Source organism: Sebastes fasciatus, chromosome 13, assembly GCF_043250625.1.
Source record: "Sebastes fasciatus isolate fSebFas1 chromosome 13, fSebFas1.pri, whole genome shotgun sequence".
Lineage (NCBI taxonomy): Eukaryota > Metazoa > Chordata > Actinopteri > Perciformes > Sebastidae > Sebastes > Sebastes fasciatus.
The window spans coordinates 18,791,234-18,802,735 of NC_133807.1; the positions used below are offsets into that span (position 1 = coordinate 18,791,234).

The window sequence follows — 11,502 nt, forward strand, 5'->3', positions numbered from 1 at the left end:
AAGAAAAACAGGAAAATGCAGACTCTCCCTGTGATGTGAATGAAGTGCAAAAGCACAACAAGAAAATGTAGAATATTAAATAATCTTTATTAAAAATGTAACAAACTAAACATGATACATTTCATAGATAATATCATAAAAATATTCTTTAAATTATGCAACTTAAAACATTGCTATCAATAATATATATTACTGAAATACAGGTCCATATAAAGTCCAGTAAATGCTTGTAAATTGTGTTTACATTTGTCATAATTTACATAATTACAAAGGCTGATGTTACAGCTGTGATGTAGAAATGTTTAATATCGGCATAGTTTTCTTCATGACTAAGCTAAGAACGCTAGACAAATAAAACAATGAAAAGATCTTTTTATACTGTGAATACAGTTTGCTTTTAATAGCTGATTATTCCTTTACGCTGTATATCCGGAGTCCTGCATGTCTACGTAGCAGCTTCTGATGCGTGTTGTAGTTGAGGTCACATCAGGAGGCTTTGGGGTCATCCAGAGCGAATGTGTCGACCCATTTCTGTGTGTGGGCGCGACACTGGTCCCAGTCGTACAGAGGGCGGTACTGGAAGTGGCGCAGGGCTTTGTCTGTGCTGACAGTGAAGGAGGTGCAAGCCACGGCGAAGGTGTAACTGTTCAGCAACGGTGTGTAGTTATGAAAGGGGCTCAGTATCCAGCGGAGCACGTCATTGAGCATGGCCAGGAACCAGAGCACCGGAAAGGGTATGCGGACTCTTCTGAAGTTAAATGTGGAGAGGAACAGCATGTTGAAGTCCTCGTAGTTCTTGTAGGGTGAGTCATCGTAGCAGAAGAAAGATTCACCTCCGACTGTCTGCGGGCGCTCTCTCAGGGCTCGGGCTGCGAGTACATGCATCCAGGCCACGTTGCCTAGAAACACAGACAAGTGGGTGAATACCACATTGAATGATGGCCAAATACAGTATGAGGCTGAGAGATAGAACTAAAATAGAACTACTTTTAATTAAGAGGAAAAGCAGTCAGTCTGAAGAATGATTTCTGTCAAGGCCAAATTATTGATGAATGAAGATGTACCTGGTATATGTAAGTTATCATTTTAGAGAAATTCTAGTTGTGTAACATCAGCATCTGTTAGGGTGCTGTTACTCATGCTCACATGCACTATTACTAATTTGGTCATGAACAACAGCTGATGAACCGTGAGTGAATAACAAAAACACATCAGCACTGAAACCAGCATGTTGAGTCATGTTTAAAAATGTCATCATCACATTTATTCAATGATGTACTCATACTGCTGTATATATTTACGTTGTCCTGATACTCTTAATAAGGTGTTGTTATCACCATCGACAGATTACTGAGCGGGCCAACAGGGCACAGAGCTTCTGTTTGAAGTTACTGCTGACATTTCTTGTTGGGAAGTCACAAAGAGACGCCAAACTACCACAGAGATGCAAAACTACCAAAAGGAGATGCAAAACTACCACAGAGATGCAAAACTACCAAATAGACACAAAACTACTAAATGGAGACACAAAACTACCACAGAGAGATGGGAAAAATACCAAAAAGGGACACAAAACTACCAGGGAGGTGCAAAACTACATGAACATCACAACCAAGACATATGGATTAGAGTATCCCTACTGCTCATGTTCATCATGTTGTACCATTTGTGTTTTTAGCTCATTGACTAGCAGCTGTTTAGAGAATCAGAGTTTTTTTATTATTATTGTCTGGACTGGCAAAACAGTAGAATACTGTAAAATGTCTACACCGTACTGTAAAATCTACATCACTTCCTGTGAAATGCAAAGGAAGTGCATAACAACTGTACTTCTGCTTTCAGGACTGAACATAAGTCATGCTAGACTTTTAACTGGTTCTCCTTTGCACTTTAGCTTAATTGCTTTTGCTTTCAGAGTTAAAAATACACCAGAGGTTTATTAGAAGTCTTGCTTTACTGAGATCTTCGTGTTCCCTAGAGAACATAGGCCATCGACTAAAGCCCTCCACCCTCTCCGGTCTTTTGTTTTGGTTAACTGTGACGTGTCTTTAAAGTTGTGATTATGACACACAAAAACAGTAATTTTACCTGCATAGACCCGTCCATGTTCAGAGTCTTCTGGGACCCCCCCGACGATCATGCCTCCTCTATCTACACCCAACTTGTAGAAGTCTTTAATTAGCTGGTGGCCCTCGCCGTAGATCCCCGTCGGCCTCAGAGAACACGTGTATAAACACTTTCCACCTTTCACCTGGACAGGAGACAAAACCAGGATTCAGTGTTGGGAAATCAGACGGGAGGCATACGAATATAAAAATATAAACCCAGACGGTCAAAGGGTAGAAGTTTATGGATTTTGATGGTAAACAGCAGGAGTGACACCACAGCAAAGCCACAAGGGGATGGTCCAGCATTGTGTGGCAAAGTTGCTCAAGAAATTCATGAGAAAATGTCTCAATCTGGTGGAAAATAGTACATAGTATAGTACAATTTTGAGGCTCTAGATTAAAAGCCTGATATAATAGAGTGCATGATTTTATGCTGTAATGCCTGTGGGGTCATAAATCGTGGTTTTAATGGGTTTCAATTGGGACATTTTTGTCCTTGTGTGTATTTTGGCTACACAGTTTGTTATAGACGTATTATAGGAGCTGAGGTTGAACTTCCACAGTTAAAAAAAAAACCTCAAACCTTTGCCAAAATGTATTCCACATGCGTAAACAAAGCCCAAATTAAAAATTAAAAAAACTAAAATGTCCATTCTGAGATACAAGGGTTAAGCTAAGATATAATACAGTATAAAAACCTGATATTCAGCATTATAGTACTCACTAATATTCAATAATAAACATTAATACACGTATCTGGATGCCAATGAACATTTTTTTTCTATTCTGCATCTGCAGCTTTTATGAATCCCATTACATCATTATGGTTTTATGATTATTTCAACACTATTTTGTTTTGTTTTCTCAGTGTTTACAGGTAAAATGTGCTTTTAATAACTCTGCCAATTAAACCACAACATAGATGTGTGATGGAATTTTCTATCTATTCCTCTCTCCTTGGTCGGGAGGTCAGAGTGTTTCTCAGTGTCCCTCTGTTGACATTATTGGGTTGGATTCCTGTCTAGGGGCGCCACCGTTATCTGTATAGCTGTGTCTGAAGTAGGGACCATAGAGCCAGTCGCTGGGGCAACCAGGGTCAGAGATGCCAGAGGAACCGAGTAAGTCAAAACATGATAAGGGTAAAACACTGAGCACCAGGGAGAACGGGCAGAGTTGTGAGGCCTTCACGCAGAGAGCACATCAATGGTGGAGACCTGACAATTCAACTTGATCAAGCTTCAATAAACTTCATTTGTAAGACATCAACAGCTCCGGGGCCTCATCCTTCCTGTTGACTGAGTTACCCTGAGTATCAGAAATTCCACAACAAATTGAACATAAAGTACCTTGGTGCCGTTAGCTTCCAACACGATTTTCTCGGCCTTTGCCTTGCTCTTGGGATAGGCCATAGTGTGTTTCACTTTGTAAGGTGTGTCTTCATTGCCCCTGTAGAGAAAGAGTTAAACAGTGAGAGCAGAAGAAAGTATGCAGGTGGTGTTTTCTTGACCTTGCCATATGTATGAGAGGAATGTGTTTAAATACCAAATAGACAGAGAAGGAACTGGAGCAGAGCGAGGGAGAGCAGACCAATGCTCACTCTTGTGAAATAGAGAATGACAAATATTGTTCTGAGCTACAGCTGTAGTCCTGCACTGTATGTGCAAACACACACATAAACAGACACACGTGCAAACAAGCACACACATGGACAGCCAAATGTGCAAACAAACACACACCATCTGGAAGAATGTCGTGACCGATGCTCAAAGCAGATGGACGCTGGAAGTTTGCCACGGCAAGTCTTTTTGTAAATCACCTGCCTTTCTACGTCTTTTACCGTTCATACACTTTTATCTTAATCCAATTACTACTAATCATGTATATTTTGATTTACCGTAATGCTAACCATCTTTCAAAGAATCTGTTGGTGTTTCCAGTCAACAGCTGGCTCCATTGATTTTTATACAGTGTGAAAATAAAACATAAAACTTGCTAGAGACGGTAACCCATCACAGTAAGGTTCATGTATGTATCTATTTTTGTTAAACTCACTGTATTGTTGCGTGGTTAATAGATTCAAACTCAAATCAATCTGCAAACAGCATAACCATGTCATTGATTATGTTGACTTAAATCTCCACATATTGATTTTCATTATTGGAAAATATCTAAAAAAAAACTATGACTGTCACAGGATTCATTGAAGTAGGAAAAACACTCACAGAGTGCTCAACCAAGAAGGACTAGAGGATTATTTTAATAATAAAACATATATATTCTTGATCTTGCATCTGCATCCAGATCTGCAACAAAACACGTATAGTAAAAAAACAAATAATTTGATACATATGTTTTTTCCATCTGATGCAAGTCCAGTAGTTCATAAGAGAAAAGTGAAACCTAGGGCTGCCCCCTCTTAGTGGATTAATTGGCTGTTTTGGTCTCAGTCGACTAAGATGAAATTGTATTTTATATGCAATATAAATGTAAAATATTTGTAATAAATGGGATAGCACATTTAAAAACACATCTGGAGGGACACCAGAATACAAAAGCTGGTTCCTCCATCACACACATACCTGTAAATAGTGAGACAAGTCCTGTCACACCACTCCCTACACCTATATCCTAAATAAACACAACGCCTGGAGACAGAATAACTGAGTGAAGTCATCATGCCGCTCTGACTCACATGAGAGTGAGCTCTCTGTTTGTCAGCTCTGTTTTCACCGTTGCACGAATGTTTTTGTTTTCTGTGCATCCTTCCACCATTACTCAGGAAAGACTGGAGACCGCAGGCCTATATTTACATATTATCATGGCAGCTGGTGAGGCATGTTTTGACTTAAAGCTGCAGACATGTTGCTCGCTGTACGGCATGTCTGACATACCAGACGGTCTCGTGCAAAACATTACGGAGGGACAGTGTGACAGTAAGATAGCGAGTGAGTCTTTAAATGCCTCTTGATTATTCAAGGAGGGTGCTGGATCATATCACGATTATATCTATTCAGAACAGGCCTACGTGTTTTCCATGGTAGTGCATTCAAGAGAGGAAAAAAGAGGAAGGATACAAGATAGTGACCGCAGACACGTAGCTACAAGAGCTAAAGCATTTCTAAAAACGAGAGTGAAAGTGCAACCATGTGTGCTCGGTGAGGAAAACAAACAAGTAAAACCAGAATGATGTTTTTTTTAGCTTCACCTGATGAAGTCGTCTCCGTCGACGTTGGGGCCGATCACCTCCATGCTGCTGGTGTAGACCAGGCACTGGATGCCACACTCTACACAGGCCTTGATCACGTTCTCCGTCCCTGAGGAGAGAAAACGTTTTCATTAGAGAGATGGAGGATGCTGGGGTTGGATGGATCAGACTGAGCTTTATTGGGTAATCCTCCACAGCCAGAGGAATGACTCACAGTTGGGGTTTCTTCAGTGTGTCTGCAGACAGACATATTTTTTAAGTTTTAAATCACGATGAAAGTCTGGAAATCATAATTGGACACATGAGGAGAGGTTCAACAGCAAAAGAATTCAAAAGAGAGATCCAAATGTGCCTGATAGGAAGAAAACATGTTTGTCTGAAACCTGGTCTCTATTATGTAACAGTGGACGGGCGACAGAAAGAAATATGGCCAAGTGGAGGAAATAACAACTCTCTTTATTGTGTTTAAACTTTTTATGGTCTTTCCAGTTTTCCATATTCAGATTTTTTAGCCTCAAGTTGAACTGCACAGTTATATCTGGTCCAGTTTGGCTAATATGTTTAAAGAATGATAACTCATGGTTTACACTTGAACTTGCTATCTTGAGTGTGAAGGAAATATTATTGCAGCTACAACTTTATCTAAAATTGCAAAAACTGCGTACATTTTATATCATTGCACTCGTTCTTTTAATATTAAGGTGAGGAGACGCTTAGTTGCCTAATTAATCCAGTGCCACTTCAACTATGCCTGCGCCAAAGTGGACTTTCCCAAAAGCTTAAAAACAAAATGCAGGTAGCGCAGAATAATGTTATCAGATACATGCTCAATGCTAATCTCAGCACACATACTGGACCAGTAGAGATGAAGCAAGTTGGATTATTAGCTGTTGAAGATCGAGTTAACCCATTTCATTGTGTCTGCAGCAGAGATTTTTAATTTCCTTTTGTGGAAATGTTCTCTGGGCTTGCCAAAGCACAAATGTGTCAAACAGTTGGACTGAAAAGTGAGTTTTTCTTATCATACTAGTCTTTGGGCACATGATGGGACTACAGTTTTTGCAGTAGACTCCATATTATTTTAGGAAAAAACAGTAGTCCCATGTGTCCAAATACTAGATATAGTATGTTAAGAAAATGGCTGTATCTCAGAAACTACAAGGAGCCCAATCAAGTATTTGGTATCTATGAACTCATAACAAGTTGAATATCAAAGAGATGCACGAAGTGTGCAGTGTAAACAAAAGATTTCATATGGAGAACATTTTAAAAATGTTAGCGTTTTTCCTCATTTCTAAAAAAAATCCTGACTTTGACTATAAATATAGTGATGAATTATTCTGACTGAATAAATGTGATTTTTCGTGTGATCTAAAGATTTTGAAGTTGTACTATTAGCTACTTGCCCAAAGTATGTGTGTACCAAATTTCACGACTTTTGACCAATCAGAACAAAAGTTGTGTACATTTTTCCTTATCATACCAAATATAGTCTTTCGGCAACAACTGAAACTTAATCATATGTTTCATACAGTTCATAAAAGGGCCCCAGAATATATGAACCGTCAAACTGACGTGGTTGGAAGCCAACATGACTGCAACACAAGAGTAAGCATTATGTCATGCAGTGTTTCTTGTGTTAAAAGTAAAATAACTTTTAACGAATTTCTATTTATTTTCCACTCACTAAGTTACTGTTGTTATTATTATTATTATTATTATTATTATTATTATTATTATTATTAGTCATATTTTGTCAGTTTGTTTGGCAGTTTCTCCTTGCTATTATTTAATTTTATTTTATTACACGGTTTTGTTGAATACTCAATTCTGATTGGTCAATCATGATGTTCTACAGTCTGTTATTTCTTTATAACAGACCGTTGCTATGTATAACAGACCGTTGCTATGTATAACAGACCGTTGCTATGGACGCAGTTCTGATGTCGGACTCTGGAGGACCATTTTTGTGTCAATTTATTGATTTCTTTGTTTCTTTGTCATTGTTGTGAAATAAACCCATTCAGGGCGTCCTCCGCTCGGCATCAGGGTGTGGCATCACCCTGTCTGGGTTTATTTCACAACAATGAACCGCTAGCTGTACATTTTCCCTTACTTATTTAATTATTTATTTAATTTTTCTTCTCTTTTCTTTGTAAAAATATTGCTTTGGGATTTATGATTGTGCTGTGGCATGCACTTTGATCTTGGTCATTGGTATTAGGTAATGGAGTTATTTTGTATCTTGGAGAACAAAGTGCATGTATTGTTTACCTGAGGCAATAAATAAAAAGTTACAAATATTAAATTAAAACTAAAATTCCTATACTGGAACAACCTGCAGCTGCATAAACAAAGCCAAACAAAGGCCATTTTTAAAAGAAATGTTAAGGTGGATTTATGTGGAATGCTGATGGTGTACTTTTAAGGACCTCTTTGGAAATAGGTGTTTTTAATAAGTGCTATCCTCTGGTGTCAAGATACTCTTTTGAGTTGTTGTGCTTTTAAATTCCTATGAATGTTATTAGAAAATACACAAATGTGTGACCTTGTCTGACGTCTATCTGATTTATTTCTCCTTTTAAAGAGGGAGGGAAGTCTCCCTGATGGAAACGTTTCAATATTTGACTACTAAACAAACCAGATAAGAGTCAACAGCTGTGTTAGCGGCTCTTTGAGCTCACAAGAGGCTTAAAGGTCAGAGACTTTAACATCATCAGTAAAATAAACTGGAAACTGTCCTGCACTTGGCAATTCTTACTGGGAGGAACAGGGAGTTTTTCTCTAGGACTGAAGAACAGTGAGTTAACATGAAATCCCTTTGAGACCAACAAGGGGGGAATAATATCAAATTCTTGTAATATTTCTCAACTGAAGGAATCTAGACCGAACCACCCTCACTATAAAATCACTTGCTCGTTTCCTCGGCTTTACACAGGCGGACAGACAAAATTGAATCCTGCTGTTGTACATTGGTACAGTATTAAATCTTATATACGTAGCTGAGGAAGTTCTGGCAAAACATGAACAACTTCCAGACAGATATGAGTAACTCAAGCAACTGTAGGAGGTCTGTTGTACTACGAACATAAACCCAGACACTGAATAATATGTAAACCGTTTTCATCACTTGCTCCATTAATGTGAACAATATCCTCAGTCGGAATTTAGATTAGATTATTTGAATCAATTAAATACCAATTTTTATTTTCATCAAAAGCATCTGAAATGCTGCTATCAACTCCCTCGCTCACGTAAAGCTCATGGCCACAGAGGTCTATGAATTCATACAAGTAAGCTACAGTATTCCTGGACAGATGTTTTAAAGGATAAGTCTGACGACATTTTATATTTTTCTTATCATCAACAAATCCCAGGAAAATACCAAAACCAAAACAATAAATTTGTCCTACTAACAAGTATTGTCTATGTCCCCAAAGCCTGATAGATCTTATTCCTCTGTGTCACAGAGCTCCATTGTAACTCTTTGGTCATTTTTGAGGCTGTTTGTGTTGTAGTTATATTGTATTATACAGAAAGTTATTCATATTGTTTTGTTTAAGGCTGTGACATCATCATAATATAAAGTCTATGAGCTGAGCGGGGAAAACACAGATTTTTTGGCGTATGCACCAGGTGAGCTATTCTCATTGGAATGAATAAAAAATCCAGTTCTTTTATACATCCATGGTCCCGATGTAGTCTTTTCTTTTTGTCTGGCACTCAGACATTATTCAGGGAAACCACCAGCTAATAAAACCTCTACTTGTGACACACACACACACACACTCTCTCTCAAAGAACCCTACACCATCTCACAGACTTAACCCACAACAAGTCTTCAGCTGTATTTATGGACGCACTATTATTACCATGTTCCCAAAAAGGGAGAGGGAAATTTTGTAGGTCTGTTAGGAAAAACTCCTGGCTCACATTCAAGATAAGGCCAATATTGGTATTTTGTGCTAAAAACTGCTTATGGATTATATATAATATATTTCCCTCTTTTTTTTTGTTGGTGTGGTCATGAGTTGGATTCATGTCAGGCTGAAAAAAGCCCATCATGTGACACTTAAACTCCCCACTGAAACCCAAACTAATAGGGTTAAGCAGTTGAGAGCAGGATGACCAACCATGCATAGTCAATGCAAGGAGAAACTCTGCCACGTTAGATCTTTAAAAGGAACCATTCATTAACAAAGTATGCAATGAAAACTAGTCCAGGTCTGAGTATGAAATGGGCAACCCGACTGTCTAACAATGGCCATATTGTCTCAATATTCAGCACAACTTAATTAAGGCCAACATTTTTTAAACCATGGGCGAAGTCACGTCCTTGAAAATCCTCCAGAACAGGAGAAGGCGTGGGTTTCCTCTGTTTTCTGGTTTCCCCACAGTAAAACATTCATAAAACTGAATCAGTCATTGATGTTTCCTCCCCGTCCCTTTTCCTTGCCATCATTCAGACCCCTGAAGTCTCACCTGTGACGTTGACAGAGACGATGAGGCTCTCTGGGACTTTGTGCCAAACGTCCACTAAGCTGGCTGTGTGGATGACGACATCGGCGCCGTGGGACGCCTCCAACACGCTGCTGTAGTCTGTGATGTCTCCCTGAATGACCACCACCTTTGTTCGCTCTGAGGGAGAAACAGGAAGACATTAATTCAAAACTGTGTGGTACTGTATCTGATCCTGGATCAGGGATGATTTCCTAAGAACTCTACAAAGGCTGGGAAGAATTTAATCACTTTGTTTAGTCACAGTTTTTCACTCTTCATTTGGATGGCGAGCACTTCTGTTGTGGAAACTGCTCAGACCCCCCTCATTGTCAATCTACCGAGGAAAGCCATCCATCCTCTGAATGCTCTAGGTCTCTAGTTTGTCGCTGTAAAGTTTCATTAGGCTGTGATTATCCTAGAGGTCACTAAAGGTCATTTTATACAGTGTGGTCAAGTTAAAAAAAATGGTCTCACTAAAATGAAATGTCTCCTATGGGGACTAACAACATCACACAGGAATACAGTTGGGCTCATTGGATCCACAAGAGTCTCAGCTTTACAGTGGTACCCAATTTATGCAATTCCAATACGGTTTAGAGACCCCAGTATGCAGAAATATTCAAATACACCATTTTTAGAATAGGCGAAAATAACACATATACTGCATGCAAAAAACTGCATGTGATTATCATAAAGTGGGCATGTCTGTAAAGGGGAGACTCGTGGGTACCCATAGAACCCATTTCATTCACATCTTGAGGTCAGAGGTCAAGAGACTTCTTTGAAAATGGCCATGCCAGTTTTTTGCCTAACTTTGGAGCGTTATTTAGCCTCCTTCCCGACAAGCGAACTTGATGGTATAGATGTCTCTGGGTTTTTTTTCTTCATATGATACCAGTAACATCACTCTAGCTCTAAAACTAAGCCCGCTACAGCCTCTGAAAAAAAAGTAAAGTAATTTGCAGATTATCTACATCATCTTTCATCCTCCTTTTGTCATTATAAACGTAATTTATTGCAATTGACAAACAAATAAAGATTTAATTTTATGGTGCAGGGGGAGAAATTCCTCAGTATTTGAGGGGATAACCGCAATTCCCTCAAGCGCCTGAGGTGAAACAGTGTCTGCCTTGAGTTAATATGCAGCATCCAGATCAGTCACTACTTGAAGCTGTCCACCCTCTCAGCCGAGGACCCGTTGATATCAAAGGGGAAATATAATGAAAAACTCACTTTTGCAGTGCTTGTGCTCATACATTTGGGTATCTGGAGTGTCTACCAACCCACAAACTGTGAAATAAGACAACCCAGTCAGTTTTTTGTGGGCTGACTAGATCAGAAAACATGTGATTCAACAAGCCATTCAGATCTGGCTCCTCTTCCTATGTCACATGCAGGATCATTAGAATATACCGCCCACAGCTTGAGAACTACCTTTGCAAAGGTGCAGCATATTTACCATACAAACAGAGCAGACTGGACTTTTTCAGGAGGGGGTCTTAAAGAGACAGGCGCTAAAACGGAGCGTTTCAGAAAGAGGGTGATTACAGGTATCATCAGACAGACAGTATGAGAAAAATAATGTGTTTTTTGAACATTAAAGCATGTAAACATGTTCTAGTAGAAACCCTAAATACAAGTATGAACCTGGAAATGAGCATGATATGTAGATACGTAGTTCCTTCCCTG

At 39.1% G+C, this 11,502-nt stretch overlaps 2 protein-coding genes across 3 annotated transcripts in view; both read right to left on the bottom strand.

Annotated features, from left to right (window-relative positions):
- The window catches only part of LOC141780667 (3 beta-hydroxysteroid dehydrogenase type 7-like), a 175,133-nt gene extending 165,344 nt beyond the window's left edge, over positions 1-9,789 (bottom strand). Inside the window, exon 1 of the mRNA XM_074655978.1 lies at positions 5,528-9,789. The gene's annotated coding sequence lies outside the window, so the exon portion shown is untranslated. The remainder of the gene's footprint in view (positions 1-5,527) is intronic.
- The window catches only part of LOC141780656 (3 beta-hydroxysteroid dehydrogenase type 7-like), a 14,582-nt gene continuing 3,151 nt past the window's right edge, over positions 72-11,502 (bottom strand). The window contains exons 2-7 of one of the 2 annotated variants that reach the window (XM_074655971.1): positions 11,047-11,103; positions 9,796-9,951; positions 5,314-5,422; positions 3,455-3,554; positions 2,089-2,251; positions 72-899 (exon numbers count right to left, since the gene is read on the bottom strand). In XM_074655971.1, coding sequence (XP_074512072.1) covers positions 487-899; positions 2,089-2,251; positions 3,455-3,554; positions 5,314-5,422; positions 9,796-9,951; positions 11,047-11,103 — 998 coding nt within the window. In that variant the 3' untranslated portion in view covers positions 72-486. The remainder of the gene's footprint in view (positions 900-2,088; positions 2,252-3,454; positions 3,555-5,313; positions 5,423-9,795; positions 9,952-11,046; positions 11,104-11,502) is intronic. The other variant, XM_074655972.1, reaches the window with a different exon arrangement.